Here is a 21,064-nt window from a genome sequence, read left to right as displayed (position 1 = left end):
ATTGCTCCTTGTTCTGTCACCTGCCACCACCGAGAACAGCCTAGCCCCATCCTCTCATTCGTGCGGATTGTTCCGTGGGCTGCAGAAAACTGTCCGATCTTAGGGGCACCTCCCGTCCCGGCTGTGGGAAGGCAGCACTCTGTCCTGTTTTCCGCCTGTCCCTTCCAGAATTCTTCTCTCCATTCTTCTCGGTATAGACGCCCTGACCAGGACTGTCCATCTTCCCTGGCCAGCTGGAGAGCTCTTTGTCAGCAAGCTTAATTTTCATCTAGGCTGGGCCAAGCAGCCATTGGCAGGTGTGTCCCGTGCAGCCCTCCATTCCTTCTTCAGAGAGATCTACCCGGTCTGGTGCCCCAGGGGCCAGTCCGCTGGGCCCAGGCCGGATCACAGGGTGCAAACGGAACGGGTTTGCTGGGAACACGCTAGCGCTAGTGTGCTTTACCCATCTGCAAATATTCATCGGCACCCGTAGGGGAGAAGTCCCGCGGTTACAGGAGGCAGAAGGGGGGCTGCAGGCCAGGATTGAGGGGCCTCAGCAGAACGGCAGGATGAGGCCTGCACTGCATTCGTGACACTCTCCGCTAAAAAGCATTGCAAAGTAACCAGGAGAATTTGATTCTGGCCAGGCCTTGGTGACGGGGGGTCACAAGGCGAATGGCAGGAGCTGTGAGGCTCCATTCCCCCCCCCTTAGGGGCTGGGTCATTTCATTTCCCCTGGTGGGGCAGACTCCGCTACGAGCCAGGTCTGGCTGCCCCCTTGGTAACGTGCAGCTCTCTGCCCCAGGTGACCGAAGGGGAGATGCAGCACGGAGAGGAGCTGGAGCCGCCCCCCTCTACCCTGCCGCCCCCTGAGAATCCAGCCACTGCCACTGCCTCCACGGAGGGGCCGGTGCAAGGCAGTGCCAGGCCTACGTTGTCCTCAGCTGAGCCGCAGGCCCCGGGGCAGGCTGGGCCCAGGGACCCCGCCGGAGGGGCGGTGCTGAGCCCTGACAGGCCAGTGCCAGTGGAGAAGAAGAGCTACCCGGAGCCGGGGGGCCGTGGCAGGATGGGGGAGCAGCCGGAGGCCCGGCCCACCGAAGAGTATGGCTACATCGTCACGGACCAGAAGTGAGAGCTGGGGGCAGGGGCTGGACTGCAGCGTGTGTGTGTGGGGGGGGGGCAGACAACGTGGTTCCTGGCAGCAGAGCTTGCATGGTGCCCGTGCCTTGTGCCGTGGTGGGGAGGGGGGGCCAGCATCTCCCCATCCTCCGCCCTGGGGACCGGTCCCCAGCCTGATTCTCTGGGGCGGCTGCAGGTGGGACCTTGTTCCGTGGGCAGCTGGTTCTGACTGACTGGTCCTGGCCGTGGCCCCTGGTCCCGCCCTCCCGCAGGTGGCTCTGCAGGGCTGGGGGTCACAGGGGAGGGCGGCTGGTTCTGTCTGCCGGGGGCAGCCCAAAGGCCGGGCCAGGGCCGCGTGTGCGACACGCCTGCAGCGGCTCCTGCCCACGATGGCCACGCGTGCAAATGGGTAAATGCCCCTCACCCTGCAGCTCTCACGCCCACGCACCAGACTCTCCTCTCCCTCTGCCTGGCTCACACGCCCGCCCGCCTGGTGCGCCCACTGAACTGCTCCATGACCCTCCTGAACCCCCAGCTCTTCTGCACGGCAGGGCTGGGGCCTCCCCCTCTGGTGCTGGGACCTGCCCTGTCACGGGCTTGCTCAGCCCTCCAGCCGGGCCCTCCACCTGCCTCAGGTGGGGGCAGGAGCTGGGAGCCCAGGGGCTCCCCGGGGCTCCCCGCAGAGCTGAGCCGCACCCCTCTCTGCTCCCCTCCAGGCCGCTGGGGCTTGCCGCGGGTGTCCGGCTGCTGGAGATGCTGGCCGAGCATGTCCACCTGTCCACCGCCAGCTTCATCAACATCAGGTGGGGCCACGGTGGTGTCGCGGGGCGGCCTCGGAGAGGGGGTAATAGAGCGTGTGGGGGGAGAGCAATGCATCCTGGGAGGGGGTAGCCAGGCCAGGGCACAGGGATCCGGGGTGGGGTCTGGGCAGGGGGGCATGGCCCCCTGGGCTGGGCTCTGGCCCCTCCCTGTCTTGTGCCGGACGCCCGGGTCTCTCTCCTCTCTGCAGCGTCGTGGGCCCCGCTCTCACCTTCCGGGTCCGGCAGAACCAGCAGAACCTGTCGCTGGCGGACGTGACCAATCAGGCCGGTGAGTGGGTGCAACGGATCAGGCCCGGGAACCCGCTAGACCTGCACCGAGCGGTGAGGGGAGGCTGCGTGGGCCTCCGGTGCCCGGAGTCAGGGGCTGGCTCTGGGGGGAGCAGTTCATTGATCCCTGAATGCCCCCCCCAGTCCCTTCACACATGGCCACGGCCCCATTGCCCCCCCAGGATCAGGGCCTGCGGCACTGTCCCTACGCCCATGTGTGACCTTCTCCGGCTGCACCCCAAGTGCCTCTGGGCCCTGGCTTCATCGGGGGAGGGCCCAGCCTGCTCACCCCTGGGATGATGCTCATGAGCCCTGCCCTGAGGGGTGGTTTTTTGGGGGGGGAGGATGAAGTGTGACAGCCCCTCCCCGCTCAGAGTGCCTTCTGTGGTCTGCACCAAAGGGCTGGGACCCCTCCCTGTAGGGCAGGCAGTGGGGGAAGTGGCCACACCCCGATGTGGGGCGGGAAGCAGGGTGACACCCCCGTGACCTGGGGGAGGCCCGAGGAGATACGCCCCCTTGTGCTGACCCATGTCGGGGCCCTGGCGGCTGTACGTGTCCCGCCCTGACCTCTCCCCTCTCCGCAGCCACGGTGAAGTCCAAGCTGGAGGCCGAGCTGGGGCTGAAGATTGTGCAGACGGGCGTGGGGCAGGTAAGGCGGAGACGACTCCCCCTTGCTGTGTCTGAGTGACTGGGGGCATGGCCATGTCTCAGTGCTGGGGGTCCTGGGGGCTGGGGTGTGGCAAGGGGAGGGGCTGGGGGTGCTGAGACCCAGCAGAGCGAAGAAGGGCCTTTCGCCGGCTTGCTGCCGGAGCTCCCGGCGCTGGGATCCCGACTCTCCACTGCAGGGTGGTTCGTTTCATGCCAGGAGGTCAGACCCCCTGCCTGTGCGTCCCTGGGGCTGGCTGGGCTGGGACCCCCGGACGCAGAATCCTCGCAGGTGAGCCGGTAACAGACTGCGGTGGGGACCTGGGCCAGGGGAGCCGGTGCCGGGCGCGGTGCCTTTCTCCAGAAGGGTCTTGCTGGAGGATGGAAATGCGGTTTGTGTGGCAATGGCGTGGGGCGGTGTGGGGTCGGGGCTCGTTCTGTGGGGAGGCAGAGTCCTGCCTTACGGGCTGCGTTGTACACAGGAGACACTCCAGCCATGCTGCACGCGCCCCGGGCTGCGTCACTGCTGCGGCCCCGGCACCCCAGGGGCTGGCGCTGGGTCTCCCCTGAGGACAGGAGGGCCCAGGCCTGTCGCTCCTCTGGCTTCAGGCGCAGCAGGTTCTCCCGTGGCTAGCAGCTGGGAAACATCCGGGCCCCGGGGCGGGGCTGTCCCTGCACTGAGGTTACTGTGCTGTTAGGGGCTGACGCCAGGCCCTGGTGCCGTCGTGTTCATAGGGTCACAGGCCGGTTCTCGCCCCATCCCACCCAGTGTTTGTCACACCCACTCTGGGCAGCCCCCGCTGGGGTTCCCTCATCCCCGATCCCTGGCCTGGCCCCACGGGGGTTTCCCTAAGCAGGAGAGCACCTCACGGTGACACGCTGGCTCCCCAGCATGGGGGACGCCGGGTGGCTGTACTGCAGGGTCTCTGGCAAGAGTGTGCGTATCCCTGCTGTACCTCGTCCACGGGGCACGTGGGTCTGTCACCGCCCCGGCTCCCGGGCTGGGCCCGCTAGCTCCAGCGGCTCCGGCTTTCTGCTCTGTGTCTCCCCCCAGTGTCGGCTAAGATGGCAGCCGTCACCTTTGCCTGGTGAACTGAATCCCTCCGCCTCCCCCCACAGCAGGATTAAGGCCCCGGCCGGGTCCCAGCTCCGGGAGCCGTGCAGTGAGGGGAGAAGCGCAGCGTTCCTGTAAAAAGAAAAGGTTCCCTGCCCCGTGGTGGGCAAGGAAAGCTCACAGCCGCGCCCTGCGTGTGACTGGCGCAGCGATGCTGCCTGAGTCTGCAGAGAGCCTGGGCCCGTCGCTGTGGCAAGGGGGAGCTGCCCTGACTGTGAGCGATGCAGCGACCCTACCAGAGCCTGGAGAGAGACAGTCCATGGCTCAGATGGGGGGAGCTGCCGCAGGCACCTCAATGGCATGTTAACTCCCAGCCCCGCGGCTCAGGGGTTGCTGGATGCATGAAACCGGGGATCCCCAAACTGGTCCCAGGCAGCCCCTGGGCGGGGTGTGGGGGGGGCGTTGGGTGGAAGGGGCTGAGCCCTGGGGAGCGGAATGGAGCTGCCCCCTTCATTCTGGCTCCTGCCCCCTGTTGGGACGGACCCGGTGTGAGCTGGGGTGGATGTGGAGCTGTGTGCGGGGGGGGCCAGGCCACCCACCAGCCCCGTTTACGCTGGTGGCCGGCTGGAGGCGAGAAGGGGTTTGGGGGGCTGGTTCCTGCTGCTGGGCTGGGACCTCTCGTGAAGCGGGGGGCTGAGTAGGGAAGGGGGGGCCACCGGGGCTGAGCTGGGGGCCCTGGCCATGGAGGCAGCCTGCATGGGGAGGCGTTGCCATGACAACACGACAGGCACTGCAAGAGCTGGCGGCCGCCCGGGCCCCCCTGCCCTGCGGTGCCGGTGGGGAGCGGGGAGTGGGGCCCATCCCAGCGACCCCCATCAGGGGGGCCCCGGCGCCCCCCAGCCGCAAGAGACTGAGATGGGGCCGTTCTGCGCTGCGCCAGCCCCTGTGACGGGCTGAAATACAAGGCCCGGCAGGTGTGGGGCAGGGGACCAGCCCGGTTCTGCTCCAGGTGGGAGAGTCTGTCTCTTGCTGCAGGGGTGGGGGGTCAGTGGTTGGAGCCGGCCCCAGGCCTCCCTCTTGTCCCGTGGCCCCGGGCTGGGTGCTGCGTCCCTGGTGCTTCCTGGATGGGCCAGGCTGCCTGCCGAGCTCTCCTGCTGCCCGAGCCCCAGCTGGGTTTACTCTGCGCTCAGGGCTCTGCCGTCTCCGTGGGTTTCCGGCTCTCTGAAGTGCCCTGATTCGTGACCTGCGGGTCGGGGCTTGCTGTGACTGTGTGACGGGCGCACGTTCCTAGGTGCCCATCCCCTGTGGCTGCTGGCGTAGCCAATGCCGGGCGGGGTGGCGAGCGAGATGGCGAAGGGGCTCGGTGGGGCCTGTCTGCAGCCGCAGGACGCTGGTGCTGTGCTTTACCCTTCGTCAGGCGGCGGCCCCTGGGCAGCGATCTGGCCCTGCTGTGCTGGGTGCGGGTCGGACACAGGGCTCCTGTGCTGGGTGGTGGGGTGCATGGGTCTAGTGGTCTTTCCATAGATCCGTGGAGTCGAAGGCCAGCAGGCCCAGGAGACCCTCCTGCATAGCGCAGGACCCAGGCGGCCACCCAGTCGCTTGTTAGGCCAAAGCATCATCCAGGTTGGATGTGAAGCTGTCAAGAGCCGGAGAAGCCAGCACTGCCCTGGCGCTTGGCCCAGGGGTTAATCAGCCGCGCGGGTAACAATTTGTACCGAATTTCCCACTGGAATTTGTCCAGCTTCAGCTTCCAGCCGTCGGCTCTCATTCTGCCTGGCTCCGCCAGATCAGAGTCCGTTAGCTCCGCGGTTTCCTTCCCCTGGAGGAGCCTGCACACTAATACAGGGAGAAACGCACGAGAAACGAACCAGAGCCACTGCCCAGCGACAAACACAGGGAACCAGAACTGGGACACGGCACGGCTGCCTTTGTGGATTTTGAATGCTCCCTAGGCCCGACCCATCTGTTACTGCAACACAGACTGGGTGGAGAACACGAGAGAGCAGAGAGACTGAAGGAGAGCCAGGTGAAGCCAGACCAATTCCAGGTAGAAATTAGGTATCGACATTAACAGGGGGGGTGATTGACAAACTCTGGTCCCCTGGGAAGTGGTGGCTTTCCTGGAAGATGCTTTACCCAAGCCCCGGTTCTTGGTTTCAGAGTGGGTGACTGGTGAAATCCCCGGGCCCGGGCTGGGCAGGAAGTCAGACTAGATGATCTCAAGGTCCCAGCTAGCCTTAAACTCTACGACTCTGCGAACAGGATCCAGTCCCCGGCCCAGGGATGACACGGCAGCTCAGAGATCCTGTTGCTCTCCCCTGGAGGAGGCTGCCTGCAGGACAGCTGGCTGCTGCTCCTGCCCACACAGACCTCGGTGTAGCTGTTTGGACCTAGTGTGTCCCCGCTTTGTGCGTTGGGCTCACTAGCTCTCCTGGCTGTGTCCTGGGGTCTGTGAGAGTTGGAGGGGTGGGCACAGGTGTGGGGGATTCCCGCGGTGTGCTGAGTGTGAGCCCCTTGTCTGCTGTGAGGTGGGACATCAGGATCTCTAGCTCCCCCACTTTTAGGGAAGCTGGGGTGGGCAGTCCTTGGCAGGACCCCTCAGTGCGCCAGCCCCCTTAGGGTCCCTCTGTCACTGGGTCAGCCCCTGGGCTTCACCACCTCCTGGGACCACACCTCAGAGCCTTCAGCCCCCCTGCGTCAGGCCGTGAGCGCCCCCCTCTGTGAGTTCACCTGACTAGGACACCGGCAGGAGACTTGCCCCCCAACGGGAGCAGTGGCACTGAGGTCTATCTAGCTCAGGTATGGCAGAGTCAGTCCCGCTGCTGTGGGCACAGTTTGCAGGGGGAGGGGGGAAAGAGGGGTCGATGCCCCCCCCAAACTGAGGAGAGAGGTGGGAGGGTCACATGGGGTCATGTGCCACTGGGCCCCCCCATTTCTGCAAGTGCAGAGCTGCTCAGAGCGTGCTCTGCTCGGCCTGCTGCCGGGGGGAGGAAAGGAATGGGCCGGACTCTCGTTCCCACGCGGCCCCTTTTCCCACGAGCCAGGCCTGGGCTGAGAGTACAGGGTGCAGCAGAGCCACCGAGGGAGGGGGGGAGCCGGACGTGCTGCTCCCCTCTCTGCGCCACGCGGGCTGCGGCCGCTGGCAGGAGGGTGCCAGCCTCTGCTGCTGCCATCGCCACCACTCCGCGTGCAGGGTGAATGGCGGGGGTGAGACCGGATGGGGGTGCAGCGTGAGGGGTAGGGGAAGGGGCGGGGTGTCCCCGTAGCAGCAGCTGAGGCTCCCCCGTTAAGTCCCCCTATCCACCCCCACTGTCTTCAGTGTGCACGCAGGTGGGCCCCCCCATATATAGCAGTCAAACTGCGCCTGTGCTGCTGCCTGCTGGGCCTCTGCTTCTGAGGCCAGGCCGGGCCAGGCTTGCTCTGCCGGCTGGGGGCATTCCCGCAAGCTGACCAAGCGAAGCTAGTCCGGAACCCCTCCCGCCCGCCCGCGCCGGGCACCCCTGTACCGCCAGTGGTTGTCAGTGTGCCATTAGCCCAGCCAGCGGGGGTGGCCCGGGCCGGGGAGCCCTGGACCCGCCTGCCTGCCAGCCTCGGGAGGGGTGTGGTTCTGTGCAGAGCCCCCAGCTTGGTGCTGCGGGTTCAGCGCTAGGCAGCTGCCCGGGCTGGGGGGCTGCTCTGTGCCCAGCACTCGGGTCCAGGGCCATCAGTTGATGGGACTCAGCAACTCCCGGGGGACGAAGCCTGGGCCTAGTGTGTGGGTGCAGCGGGCAGGGCCCGTGGTCCCGGCAGGCAAGTGGGCCAGGCAGGATCGATCCTGGGCCCAGGAGGAGCACGCACAGGTGCTGGATGGTCTGAGCCCTGCCGGCAGAGCAGAGGGTCCCATCTTCCCCTGGGGTGTGGTGCTGAGCCAACACAGCAGCCCCCCCAAAAGCACCTAGGTAACCACCTCCAGCCCCTGGGCCCCAGCCAATGAGAGAGGAGTGTGATGATGTCATGTGTGGTTCCTGTGTTTCATTGGCTGCCGGGGAGGTACATGAATGAGCTGAGCATCTTGCTGTGGTCCAAGCCCTGGCCATGTGGGATGGGGGGGGAGGGTCTGTGCGGCGGGATGGTCTTTGCTCCCAGAGGGATGCCGCCCTGAGGATTGGCGCCCTGCAGTGACACAGGCCCAGCTGGGGTGTCACCCAGTGCAGGATGGGAAACGCACAGAGCAGGCTCGGGGTCCCTGAGGGGCACCCCCTGCCTCACCGAGTGAGGGAGACAGGTCTGCGGAAGGCAGCCCCCCAAGCTTGTCCTACGGGGCACCAGGGAGACAGCGAGGGGAGGGGGTCACCTTGCCGGGGTCAGCCCCAGCTACTCACTCAAAATAGGCACATCACAGAATCCCTCGGCCCTGCCCTCACCATCAGTCCCCCTAGACCCGGAGAGTGGGGATGTGAGGGGGGAAGGGGAAGCATGCTACTGAAGAGCAGGGAAAGCAGAGCAGGTGCTGCCATCCCCCCAGGACAGCGGGGTAGCTGCTGAGACCGACTGGCAGCTGCTCTGAAGCGGAGAACCAGACGCAGGGGTGTGTTTGTAGAGCCATGTCCTGTGGAACTCCCAGCCACAAGAAAACGCTGGGGCCAGGCACTCTGCAGAGTCTAGTAATGGCCTGGAGGTTTCTCTGGGGAGCGAGGTGTCCCGCGGCAGAGCGAAGCTTTAAATAATGGTGATACCAAGGCTTTAAGCCTTCTGACAGGGCTCCAGCAACTTCCTCCCGGGACAGGTTATTCCAGAACTGGGCCATAAGTAAGGGTAAGATTATGTCACAGATTCTGTGACTTCCAGAGACCGCTGACATTTTCTGCTTCCTCAACCTGGTGGCAGGTGGGCTGGAGCTGTCAGCCAGCGGGGCCCCCACAGCTCCCAGGGTCTGCAATGTGTGTGTGTGGGGTTCCTATAGATTCAGCGCTCCCAACCCCTGCAGCTCTGAGCCAGACCCAGAGCTCCCAGCTGTCATGGGCTGTGGGGCCCCCAAGTTTAGCCGCAGCAGCAGGTGCTGGATTCCCCACTACACCCCCCGTGGGGCTCAGCCTCGCATCCCCCCCATCAGCCCCATTTTGTCACAGTTATTTGAAGTAAACGTCAGGGCCGGGTCATGGCTCTATGAATCTTTGCCCTGACTTTTACCACAAATCACCGACACAACCTGAACCTCAGCAAGGCGAGCGCGCCGGCGTGTGCGTGGGAACGGAGAGCCACGCTGCCCAGGGAAGTGGAGAGCCAGCTCCCTGGGGAGTGAGGGGCTCCTGGCCAGCAGCCGGGGGGATGCACAGGTGTTGGGGGAGCCTGCAGTGACCTTTCCTGGCTCGGGCCCTGCGAGCTCCCAGGCTGTGCCATGCACACACGGGGCTGTCGGGCAGGCAGTGGGAGCCCGGCTGGCAGCCAGGAGAGATCCCGGCTCCCCATCCCCAGCTGCCCCTGCCCTGCCGGTGTAATGAACTGGTGCCCTTCATCCAGCCGGCGGGGGAGGCACAGCTCAGGGCCCGGCCTCTCCCCCAGCGGTGGGGAGACCAGCTGTCCTGGGAAAAGAGGCAGCTGCGGTTGGGGGATGCCCATTGTCTGTCCCAGTCGCTGGCTTGGGTGGCCACCCCCGCCCAGCCCCAGATTCCCGGAGGGGGTTTGCAGGTGATGGCTCGGTGTGGGGGTGCCCTGGGCAGGTCCTGAGGTGCTGGGGTGGCTGATGCGGCAGCCCCTTGTCTGGGTCATTAGTGGGGTGTGCACCCCAGACCTTCCCCACCGAGAGCGCAGCGCGCGACCCCTGCGCTAAAGAAGTGGCTCTGTTAAAGGTGGCGGTTCTCCCGTGGCCCAGGCCCTAGAGGAGGCTGCAGCAGGGGCTGTGTTGGCGTGTTACAGGTGTGCACGGCTGACCCGGCAGCTGCACGTCGCCCAGGGCAGGGGCACGAGAGGGGAGTGAGCAAGGCTGGGGGTGCTGCAGGCTGGGCTCAGGGCTGACGGCTGTACCCCTGCTGCCCCCACAGAGCTGGTGCCTGAACTACCTTGGCAGTGCACCAGGCGCCCCCCGACTCCCCAAACAGAGCTGGGCTCAGGGACCCCAGGTCCTGCCTGGCCTGAGGGGAAGCCACGTAGCAGGCGCTGAGAGGGGGAGCTCCCGGCGACCCGAGCTGCGCTGGGTAACCCTCACACTGGGGGCACCATAGCTTGGTACAGGACCCCCACCCCCAGGGAGCTTGGGCTCTGTCAGGGCACGGGGAGGGGGGGGGGCAGCGGATGCCTGGCACCTCACCACTGGGTGCAGTGTTGGGGGGGGAAGTGGGGATGGAGATGGGGCGTGGGCAGGCTGCAGAGAGGCAGGCAGCCTGGAACGGGTGCCAGGGTGAGGGCGATGCCTCGGGCTGTGGTTTGTGGGTGTTCAAAGGGGGGGCTGCAGTGCCTGAGGTGGGGCAGGAGTCTCAGGGGGGCAGGGTGTGATGCCCCGAGCCTGAGGGGGGCAGGGTGGGCAGAGGGAGCTGGGTTTGGATTTTGCTGGCAGGGGACGTGGCCAGGAGCTGGCAGACGGAGGGGCTGACGGGAGCTGTCAGCGGAGAGGTTGGCAGCTCAGGGAGTGGGGAGAGGCCAGCCGCATGGGTCCTCCCTCTGCCCCACAGCCTGCTGCCCCACAGCCTGCTGCCCCACAGCCTGCTGCCTGGGGCGAATGAGAGCCTGAGCCAGACAGGAGTCAGAGCAGATGGGGAGAGGGACTGGCGGGGGCTGAGGAATGGGGCACAGGGCCTTTCCGCGCGGCACCAGCTCGCGTCTGGCCCCAGGGTGGGGGGCTGGCTGGCTCCGTGGGGCGGGGTTGGGGTGTGGTGACCGCGAGCAGCAGTTTCTGGTCCCCCAGTCAGAGGGGGCGCCCCAGGCCGGAGGGCTGTGGGTGGGAGGGGAGAGGGCCGGTCCTGCCCCAGCGTTAGCCGCACGCCCCTCGCCGCCCGCATGCCCAAAAGGACGGTGGTTGGCATCGCGCCGTTGCCACGGTAACCCCGGTCTGCTCACCGGTGCCCCGCTGAGCCAGGGATCGCTGTGCGTGCCTGCCGGTTCCCATGGTTACCTCACCGGGCCAGAGCCGAAGGGACAATAGGTGCCCCCCCCCCTGCTCCTCCCCGCTGGCGAATGCAGCCTCACAGCCACAAGCGTGTGGGGCGAGCGGGGGGCTCCAGGCCTGCCCCCGGCTGGGTCTCAGCTCTGAGCTCTCTGTGGCACCCGGGCTCATGGAGACTGCCCAGCTCGGCCCTGGGGCGTCTCCTGATTCAGGGTCACCCCCCCGTGCACCCCCGCTCAGCTCCTGACTCTGCTGCCGGCTGGGTCCCTCCCGCCCGCCCGCCCGGCCCTGCTCTCCGCGGGAACCCCAGGCCCCATGTGCTAACCGCGCCCTCTGCCCCCAGCGCAACGATGCCGCCTCGTCCCCACGCCCCTCGCACTTCCGGGACACCTTCCACTCCGTGCTGCTCACCTTCCTCGCCCTGGCCTGCGTCGCGGGCGTCGTCATTGCCGCCGCCATCGTCTTCTGCCTGCGCCAGCATGCCAGGCAGCGCGAGAAGGACCGGCTGGCGGCCCTGGGGCCCGAGGGCGCCGGCGACAGCACCTTCGAGTACCAGGTAGGTGCCGGGGGGTGGGCGTGGGGGCCCACCACGGGCCTGAATCAGCCACGGCTTGTCTTGGAGGGAGCGCTGGGCCGGGCCGAGCCGAGCCGAGCCGAGCCGGGGGCACTCGCTGCCCGGAGCCAGAGGGAGTTCCCAGTGCTGAGCACCGTATTTGGCTGGTGCCCAGCCTGGGTGCTGTCTAAGAGTCAGACCCTTGCCCCACTGAGGGCAATGGGCCACGGCTGGAGCTGTGGGACTGGGGCTGGTGCTGTGGGGAGGGGCTGGGGCTGGGGCCAGCACATTGTCTTATTGCCCTGAGTTCGGGGCATTGCTTTGCACTGCTCCAGGGGGCACAGTGCTCTCCAGTCGCCTGACCAGCGGGGGGGGCAGGGTTCTTAGAACCCCTCGACACTGCCCCCCATCCCCTCCAAGGGCCCATCCCACCGGGCGGCAGACCTACAGGGTGGCTAATCCATGTGCAGCCGGCTCGGAGACTTTCCCCACCTGCACCCAGCCAGCATCCCAGGGCCCCAACATGCCCTGCTGAGCAGTGGTACCCAGACTCCAATCCAGGGCATGCAGCTCCGGCTCCAGCTCTTCCCTCAGTGCAAAGGGAGCCTCAGGTAATGGTCCTGGTGAAACCCTGGCCTGGATCCCCAGATGCTGCGGGAATGGGCCCCTGTGCTGCTGGGCAGGGGGGCGGTGGTGGCAGCGCTGGTCTCGCACCCCCCAGGATCTGTGCCGGCAGCACATGGCTGCCAGGTCGCTCTTCGGCCGCACGGAAGCCCCTCCGGCCCCGGCAGAGAACTCCCGGGTCAGCAGCGTCTCGTCCCAGTTCAGCGACGCCCCCCAGGCCAGCCCCAGTTCTCACAGCAGCACGCCGTCCTGGTGCGAGGAGCCCGTGCAATCCAACATGGACATCTCCACCGGCCACATGATCCTGGTGAGCTGCGGCTGGAGGTGGGGACGGGGTGCTGCCTCCTGCTGGAGGGTGTGTGCCCTGGTGTGTGTGTGTGTGTGTGTGTGTGTGTGTGTGTGTGTGTGCGCTGCCTCCTGCTGGCGGGGTGCGCCCACTTCCGTGTCAGGAGCTCTAACGATGCTGGCTCTGATGGCGATTCTCTCTGGTCTCCTGGGTCCGAGGCCTGTGTTTGGAGTGGCAGCTTCGTTCGGGGCAGGCCACGCGGCCTCCCTGCCTCCTGCTTGACGCCGAGAGCACTGGGCAGAGTCCAGCGGAGACAGACGGTGGCAGAGACTCGCCCTCTGTGCCCAGGCGGGACGTGCAGTGACTCCCCCCCCGCACGTTTGCTCAGCAGAGGAGGGTTCAGTGTCCCACTGGAACGCAGCATTGGCAGCCCCTAGGTTAGCGCAGACACCGAGGGTGAAGCATGGTCCACTCTGGCAGCCCAGAGCGATTCCCCGGCCAAGCAGCAGCCACCCGTGGGCTGGCTCTCGCTCTTAGTGCCCAGGCGAGGGAGCCACCGCTTGTCCCTGCTGGTGACCGGAGACCTGCGTGGTCTCCGGCCGGGTGCTGGGCTCAGGAAAGCCGCCTGCTTCTGGGCCAGGGGCCCCCTCACCTGCCCGTGCAGCCTCGTCTCTGCATCTGACCCCAGGGGACTACCTCCCCACGTCCCTTCGCGCGGCCACCGCCCAGCCCTGCAGCGCTCGCTGGCGGCGCTGACCCGCGTGCTGGCCTAGCAGGCGTACATGGAGGACCACCTGAGGAACCGCGACCGGCTGGCCAAGGAGTGGAAGGCGCTGTGCGCGTACCAGGCTGAGCCCAGCGTCTGTGCCGCCGCCCAGAGCGAGGCCAACCTGAAGAAGAACCGCAACCCGGACTACGTACCCTGTGAGTGCCCTGCCCCTGGGACCCCCTCCCTGCATGGACAGGGTCAGCCAGGCGGCCCAGTGGGCTCCACACCCAGGGCCCTTGGGATCTGCCCATAGCTGGAGGGGGCCATACAGGCTGGGGGAGCCCAGCCAGGGGCTTCCATTGCTGGGGCTGGGGTGTGACGTCCAGGATGGCTGGGACAGGGAGAACCAGTTCTCTCCTCGCCCCCAGGAATGGGCTCCCCTGGGGCGGAGCTGAGGCCCGGCAGATTCTGGGTGCCTGGCTCTGGCTGGGCTGTACCCCCAGCCCTGTCTTGCTCGCTCACGGCTCCCCTTGTGTGGCGATTTCCCAGACGACCACGCGCGGATCAGACTGAAGGCCGAGAGCAACCCGTCCCGCAGCGACTTCATCAACGCCAGCCCCATTGTAAGTGAGAGCTCGTCCGGGCCCCCCCTCTGCCTGCCCGGGCCCCCCTCTGCCTGCCCTGCTCCCCAGCCACCTCCCCCGGGGCGACTGGCACTGAGTGGGGGCTTCTCTGGGTGACGCTCGTGTAGACGCTCGTTCCCTCGCCCTGTACAGACACTCACGTGCGCCCGTTCCCCCAGTGCCATCTGACACACGCGTCCATTTCCTGGGGGGGCATCGCGCTGCTCAGGGGAGTGTCTGACGCGCTGTCTCCTGGCCCAGATCGAGCACGACCCGCGGATGCCGGCTTACATCGCCACCCAGGGGCCTCTCTCACACACCATCGCTGACTTCTGGCAGGTGAGTGCCGGCCTGCGGGGAGGCGCTGGAGCCGGTACCTCCCCAGCCCTGGCTTTGAGGCATTGGCCATGGGGGGCACAGAGGTGCCCGCAGCAGCGTGTTGTCCTGTCTGCGCGGCCTGCGAGGGACTCAGGGCTCCATCAGTGGAGAGACCGGAGGCTCCCCGGGGCGCTGGGTCAGGGGGCCTCAGGCAGGTGTGTCTGAGGAGGGCGGGCATCCTCTAGGCTGCACCTCGCTGTGCCCGGGGCAGGAAGCAGCAGGGAGGTGCCCCGTCCCCTCCCAGCTCCCTCTGCAAAGCTCCCCCGGATCCCCTCTGCCAGCGCTGCAGAGACCTGCCCCGTGCAGCCCGGCCTGGCTCAGTAGGCACGGGCTGGCTGTGCCCCCAGCGGGGTTCCTCGCAGTCCCGAGTCCCGGCCTGCTCTGACGGCCTGTGCCTTGGTGCAGATGGTGTGGGAGAACGGCTGCACGGTGATCGTCATGCTGAGCCCGCTGGTGGAGGACAGCGTCAAGCAGTGCGACCGCTACTGGCCCGACGAAGGCTCCTCCCTCTACCACATCTACGAGGCAAGCGGTGGGGGCGGGTGGCCGCGTTTCGGGCCTGGCGGGGGCACGGCCCCGTGGGGAGCAGCGGGCAGAGCCTAGGCCCGGCTGAGCGTGCAGCCCCGGGACGGGGGAGCCGTGCCATGGGAGCAGGGCCTTCCCACGGCTGGGCCCTGACACCCTGGGCCTCTCCGTGCAGGTGAACCTGGTCTCCGAGCACATCTGGTGCGAGGACTTCCTGGTGCGCAGCTTCTACCTGAAGAACGTGCAGTCGCAGGAGACCCGCACCCTGACGCAGTTCCACTTCCTCAGCTGGCCAGCCGAGGGCATCCCCACCACCACCCGCCCGCTCCTGGACTTCCGCAGGTGAGGGGCAGCCATTCCCAGTGCAGCTGCTGGCTGGGAGCGGGCTGGGGCTGGGGGCTGGGACTGGGGGCGGGGGCCGGGGCCGGGCGGCAGGTTCAGGGCAGATGGGAACTGTCAGGGAAGGTGCCTCCCTCCTGCAGAGTGCCGGCCCAGGCCCCGGGGGTGGCTCAGGGAGGGGTTGATGCACAGCCCTGCAGTGGGGCGGCCTGGGGGGGAGCCCAGGGCAGGATGCGCAGGCTCTGGGGGCGTTGAGACCCACTCTGGAGGTTGTTCCCAGTCCCTCGGGGCTCTGGGGGGCAGGGGCGCGAATGTGCCGACCTGCGGAGCAGGGGCTGGCTGGAGACGGGGAGGGACCCCGGCGATGGCCCTCGTCGCAGCCTCTGCAAACAGCCCTTGGGGATCCGGCGGAGGCAAAAGTCCCTGAACGTCCGGGGCAAACTGTGCCTGAGCAGCTCGGGTCGAAGGGCCTGGCGAGAGTCCTGGCCTGGCCAGCACTGCGGGACCTCGGGGGGGACACGCTGCCCTGCCGTTGGCGTGGGCTGCGGAACAGGGACGGGCTCTGGCAGAGAAGCCAGGCCCTGGACGAAGGCCCGGAGTCGCTAGGATGCAGGCTCAGCTATGGCAGCTGGGCAGGAAGTGCAGAAGCCCAGCCGCTCCTCGGGGAAGCCCTGGGGCAGAGGGGGAGACTGCGGTTTGCAGCTGCAGAAGGGAGCCAAAAGCCCGGTGTGACCCGGGCCGTTCACAGGGGCTTCCCAGCCTGGAGCGAGTCCCAGTTCTAGGGCTCTGCTGACCCCGCCAGAGGGAGGGGATTCCAAGTGGGGGCTGCTGGAGGGGCAGGGCGCTGGGCTCTCCAGACCCGGGGGTCAGCAAGGGTTCTGGACTAAGGGGGTAGTGGAGCATGCACACTGCTGGGATCCGGAGGAGTGGGGGCAGTAGGCTGTCAGGATCACCTCGGCCCTGGCCCCCGGGGAGACCTGCTGCTAGAAGTGCAGCGAGGCGGGTCTCAGCGGGTAGGGCAGTTAACGTGCTCAGACCGCGGGGAGGTGATTTCCAGCCCGACAGCCATGCTCTGCTTGTCAAAGAAAAGACGAGCAGGGTCTTATTCAGGGGGGCCAGGCAACACACCGCGTTTGTTGTGCATGTAAGAATATCAACGAGCCGTCTCTCTCACTCACACACACACACACACACACGCTGGTGTGATATAACGACCGGTCCTTTTATGCGTTGCTCGAGCCAGCCTAGTGGCCAAATAGGCTGGGCCCGAGGAGGGAGCCGGGCCTGTGATGCTCCAAGATGACAATTGCAGAGCGAGACCCACAGTTTCCATGTTTTTACCCACCGTTTACACTTGCTGCTCTGGTGTCAGTCTCTGGGCCTGGCTGTGCCATGCTGCCTCCAGGCTCAGTGTGGTTGTTAATCACCAGCTAATTGCAGGCAGGACTCGTCTCTTCTTTCTGTGCTTTGTCTGTTCCCAGGGCGGATCCTTCTGTACTTTAGGGCGTTTATTTGCACGTTAGGGTCGTTGGTAGCTATTCTTCAGCCGCCAGGGTCAGGACGGGGCAGTCGGTGTCTTCACTCCCCGTCTGTTCTCAGAGCAGTTTAGGTTGGGTCTGTTCATGCCCTGCACCTACATTCCTCACTCACACACACAGAATTCATCCCGGTATTGTAGGTTCAATAGCACCGGGTTCAGGACAGAGCTCACTGCACGAAGCTAACAGGATGGATCCACTCCTGCCGCACTGAACAGCCTGCGCCGTTACCAGACCAGGCAGGAAACATTTCTGTCTGTATCGCACGGACACACTAGAGCAAGGGTCTGCGTCGGCTTTGTTCACACAGCTCCTGGGCAGGGTTCACAGCCAGGCTGGGCGCTGGGTGCGCGGCTGGCGGATACGTGGGCATGGGGGTGTCTCCTCATAGAGGCCAGGCCCGGTTCCCGTACCAGCCGTGCTGAGGACCGGTGCTGAGCGTCTGGGTTAGCTCGTGGCAGGAGTGTGGGCCGGGGTGGGTTCCCCCCCTTTGCTTGCTGTGGCGTTGGGTGTGGGGAATGGGCATAGCCGACAGCTCTCAGCGCTGGGGGGAGCAGGGCTTATCTGAGGCACCCCCCCCCCCCTCCCTGGCACCCCCATGGTGGTGACAGTGATCCTGGCTCCCTGCCGGGCTGGCTGCCTTTGGAGCGGCTGGGTCTGCAGCCAGCCCCTCTGGCCCTAACGCCTGTCCATGCCGCTTCGTCCCCAGGCCACCCCATACTTGGGGGGTGGGGCGGGGCGTCTGCCATAGCAGCGCCAGCTGGAACGGAGAGGAAGGGAACACCCCTCATGCCTCCCCCTCCTGCTGCCACCCTGTCCCCAGAGGGAGGGCGGGAGGCTGTATTTTGAAGCCTCATGTTGGTTGTGGCCGTCTGCGCTGCCTCGGGCCCCTCTGGGGCAGGGCCCCCGGCCCAGCCGGGATTTCCGCGTGCTCTCCCTGCCCCACTCACGCTGTCTCTTCCCCCCTCTCGCTTTCTGTCTCTCTCTCTCTCTCCTGCAGCTGCCAGCGTCATTTTTGTGATTTGCAGCTAGTAATCTGGGTCCAGTTGCATAGTCACAAAAGTGAGCATTGGCAGCCGTGCCTGCTGCATGGAGCATGCCGGGTGCCCGGCTCGGGGCCCGCACCCACCGGACTCCCGCTCTGCCCATCTGTGAATGCCCTGCCATCCTCTCCTGGGCGAGGCCTCCTGCAGGGATGCCATAGCCAGCCCTGCCCTCTGTGCCCTTCCCGGCCGGGCCCTCGCCCAGGGCAGGTGTGTGTGTCCCTGCCCCTGCAGGAACGGCCGGCCACGAGGGGGAGGAGGCGGCTGGCTCAGCGGCGAGCAGAGCATCGCCGGTCCCATCGTGGGCAGCGCTCGCCCGCGTGCGCCCCGGCTCCAACCAGGCAGGGACGGCAGCCTGGGAATCAGGCCCTTCCCACCCTGGTGCCAGGCCGGCGCCACAGCTGCAGAGCGTGGGGCTGGGCTGTGGGTGCGAGCGCCCGGGGGGCTCCTGAGGCAGGACTGGCTGCGTGGGGCTGGGCGGGCGCTGGCTGCTCTCACCCGCTCTCTCCTTGTCCTTGCAGGAAGGTGAACAAGTGCTACCGGGGTCGCTCCTGCCCTGTCATCGTGCACTGCAGGTAACGAACCGCCTCCTCCGCCCGCCTGCCCGCACTGAGCCGGGCCCCGCCCTGCCCTGCCCCGGGGAGCCACCGCTGCCACCCTGGCCTGGGGCAGGCTCCATCCCGGCAGGGGCTCAGGCACGGTGTCCCCTCCATGCTCCAGCCATTGCTCCCGCCCAGCTCCTGCTCTCCCGTGGGGCTGGGGCTGGCCTGGGGCCCCTTTCCCTGCCGGGTGGCAGTGCAACAGCGTGTGCGGCACGTGGGGGTCCCCAAAAGGGGGAGACGCCCGGCCCTGAGGCCTCTCCGCCAGGCCTGAGCTCCCAAGGAGCCAGCCGTGGCGCTTGCCTCCCCACGGCCCCTGTGCCCTGCTGGGGCTGGGTGCCCCCCGGCAGGGGTGAGGGCGCGGCCCTGCGCGGTGAGCATCTCTGCGTCTCTTCCAGCGACGGGGCGGGCAGGACCGGCACCTACATCCTCATCGACATGGTCCTGAACCGAATGGCCAAAGGTGAGCGTTGCCCGGCCCCTCCCTGAGCCCCCCCGGCCTCACAGCCCCCGGGGGCTCATTCTTCGGCCAGCTCCCCCCCACCTCTGCTCCCTGTCGCCTGGCCTGGCCCCTCTCCCTGCTCCCCTCCCTTGGGCACCTGGCTCTGCCCCCCTACCTCCCATCTCCCGCATGTGCTCCTGTGCCCAGCCCCGGCTCTGCGCCCCAGCCTCCCCCCCCGGCTCTGACCCCTCTCCCGCTCTGCCCTAGGCGTGAAGGAGATCGACATCGCTGCCACGCTGGAGCACGTCCGTGACCAGAGACCCGGCATGGTGCAGACCAAGGTGCGCCCCCCTCCCTGAGCCAGGCCCCGCCCCCGCCCCCCTTCTCCCCGCTGGCATCTCTGCAGCCAGGCAGCAGCTGCTCCCCGGGCCCGCGGGCTGGTGCTCTAAGGCGGGAGAGATCCGGGGCTGCTGGCATCCGGCCCAGCTGGGCAACCCTCCCCCTCTGCAGCGCGGGCACCATGGGGCAGCCCCTCCCGGGAGCCGTGGGTTCAGGGGTGCGGCTGGGGCCAGCCTCGAGGAAGCAGGTCCCTGGCGCTGCCAGGCCCTGCCCCGTGAGCTGGGGGGCAGTGGCAGCCGGGGGGAGACTCAACCCCGCCCTTGCAGGGCGGGTGCCCCGGGGGCGTCTCTCACCCCGTGCTCTCCCCCGGCAGGACCAGTTTGAGTTTGCGCTGACGGCCGTGGCCGAGGAGGTCAACGCCATCCTGAAGGCGCTGCCGCAGTGATCCCCGCCGTGCCCGTCGCCGCCCCTTCTGCTTCGAGCGCCCGCCCGCGTAACGTCATGTCTGTGCTGCTGGCCGTGTCCCCCGGGCCCCCCTCGCCCCCGTGCTCCGCCAGGCCTGCGGTGGGCTGTGGGGAGTGGGTCGGCCCGGCCTGGAGGAGGGTCTCGCTGCCCGCGGGGGCACAAGGTGGCCCGGACCCTGGGCTGGGGGGCTGCACCGGCTGCCCTGCCTGAGAGGCGGAGACGGACCCTGCTCCACCCACTGCTGCCCCCTCATACCCCCCGCCCGCCCCTGCGTCACACACTGCCCCGCTCGGGGGCTCCCCCCGTGTGACACGCCCGGGCTGTGTGTGTGTGTGTGTGTGTCCAGTCACCCTGGCCCTGCACAGTCCCGCATACACCCTGGGCCCACACTGCAGGTCTCCCCCCCCATGTCCCCCAGCTGAGCCCCATGGGGGGAGATAGACCCAGCACCAGGGGCTCTGAGCCAGCCAGGAGGGCGGCCGCTGGGCTGGGACTGGCCTGCGAGCACCCCGTGCCCGCGCTGCTCCTGCCCGCCGGCTGCCTCGCCCCTGCCTGTGGGAGCCCTGCCCACGGGAGTGAATGGGGGTGGGGGTCCTGCCCCACTTCTCCCCCTCCCTGGCTCACCGCCCCCCGGGGCCCCTCCCTCTAGGGTGAGCTCGGTCTGCTCAGGGCTCTGCCCATGGCCTGGGGGGGCAGCACAGAGGCTGCTTGCACAGTGGGAGCTGCGGGGGCGCCTCCTCCACCCCACGCCCCTGCCCCGCCCCGTGTGGGTCACTGGTGAGAAGAGACATTTCTAGAGAAATATAATTTTGTATCTTGCTGTGAATAAAGTTCTTGTGTCGCGTTTGTGCCGCTGCAGCCCGGCCTGGCCTGTCTCTGTGTGTAAGTGGCCGGGGGGGGGGGGGGTGCATCACCCCCAGCCTGGAGATGCAAGTGAGTGCTCCGTGCGTTGGGGGGCACTGCGCCCCTCCCTGCACTCCCCTGCCTCAGCCTGGCCGGGTGAGGGGCTCTGTGCTGCGACGGGCAGGTGGAGCCGGGGGGGGGGTCCCCCCCCTCAGAGCACGCCCTGGTCTGACCTGTCCCTACACCGGGGGGCCTGTGCCCCTCACTGCACCCTGCTGGCCTGGCTCTGGGGGTTTTATCACTGCGAGGGGGGGGTAGGATCTGGCTTGACAGAGGGGCCTGGCTGTTGCTGGCGCGAGGTACATGGGGCTCCCTGCTCCTGTGCGTGGGGGGCAATTCTGGCTCTGGCTGTTGAGAGTTAAGCCCTCACCCCTGCCCCCCCTCGGGGCAGGAGGGCAGCACAGACTGAGCCCAGCCTGCACACGGGCCCCAGGCTCAGAGCCCAGCCCGCCCCCCCCAGCAGGGAGCCGGGGGTGGGGGGTTCAAGAGGGCGCGGGCCACTTGCAGAGCAAATGCCAGCTCCGTCAGTGGGACCAGCGTGGGCCCAGCCTGCCTGGGGGGCAGCACGGCCGGGGGCTGGGAGCCATCACGGACTGAGCCAACCCCCCCACAGCTGCAGCCCCTCCTGCCTTAGGCTGAACTGCCCAGGCCTGGCACGGCTGCCCCTTCCTAGGAACCCCCCCAAGAAACTGCCCAGGCCTGGCACGGCTGCCCCTTCCTAGGAACCCCCCCAAG

At 67.4% G+C, this 21,064-nt stretch overlaps 1 protein-coding gene across 1 annotated transcript in view; it reads left to right on the top strand.

The window, feature by feature from the left end:
• Positions 1-20,284, top strand: part of PTPRN (protein tyrosine phosphatase receptor type N) — a 42,805-nt gene extending 22,521 nt beyond the window's left edge. Inside the window, 15 exon segments of the mRNA XM_067570126.1 lie at positions 785-1,107; positions 1,815-1,901; positions 2,108-2,187; positions 2,771-2,835; positions 11,307-11,519; positions 12,238-12,447; positions 13,203-13,350; positions 13,685-13,758; positions 14,020-14,097; positions 14,542-14,661; positions 14,837-15,003; positions 18,103-18,156; positions 18,579-18,643; positions 18,890-18,963; positions 19,335-20,284. Of these exon segments, the coding sequence (XP_067426227.1) occupies positions 785-1,107; positions 1,815-1,901; positions 2,108-2,187; positions 2,771-2,835; positions 11,307-11,519; positions 12,238-12,447; positions 13,203-13,350; positions 13,685-13,758; positions 14,020-14,097; positions 14,542-14,661; positions 14,837-15,003; positions 18,103-18,156; positions 18,579-18,643; positions 18,890-18,963; positions 19,335-19,406 (1,830 nt within the window). The 3' untranslated portion in view covers positions 19,407-20,284.
• Positions 20,285-21,064: the final 780 nt, after the last annotated feature.

The sequence above is a fragment of the Emydura macquarii genome, unplaced genomic scaffold, assembly GCF_026122565.2.
Source record: "Emydura macquarii macquarii isolate MOO-44397 ecotype Brisbane River unplaced genomic scaffold, CSIRO-AGI_Emac_v2 contig_2988, whole genome shotgun sequence".
Taxonomy (NCBI): Eukaryota; Metazoa; Chordata; order Testudines; family Chelidae; genus Emydura; species Emydura macquarii.
Note: the sequence above shows the minus strand (reverse complement) of the source record. Positions and strands in the feature narration are given on the sequence as shown.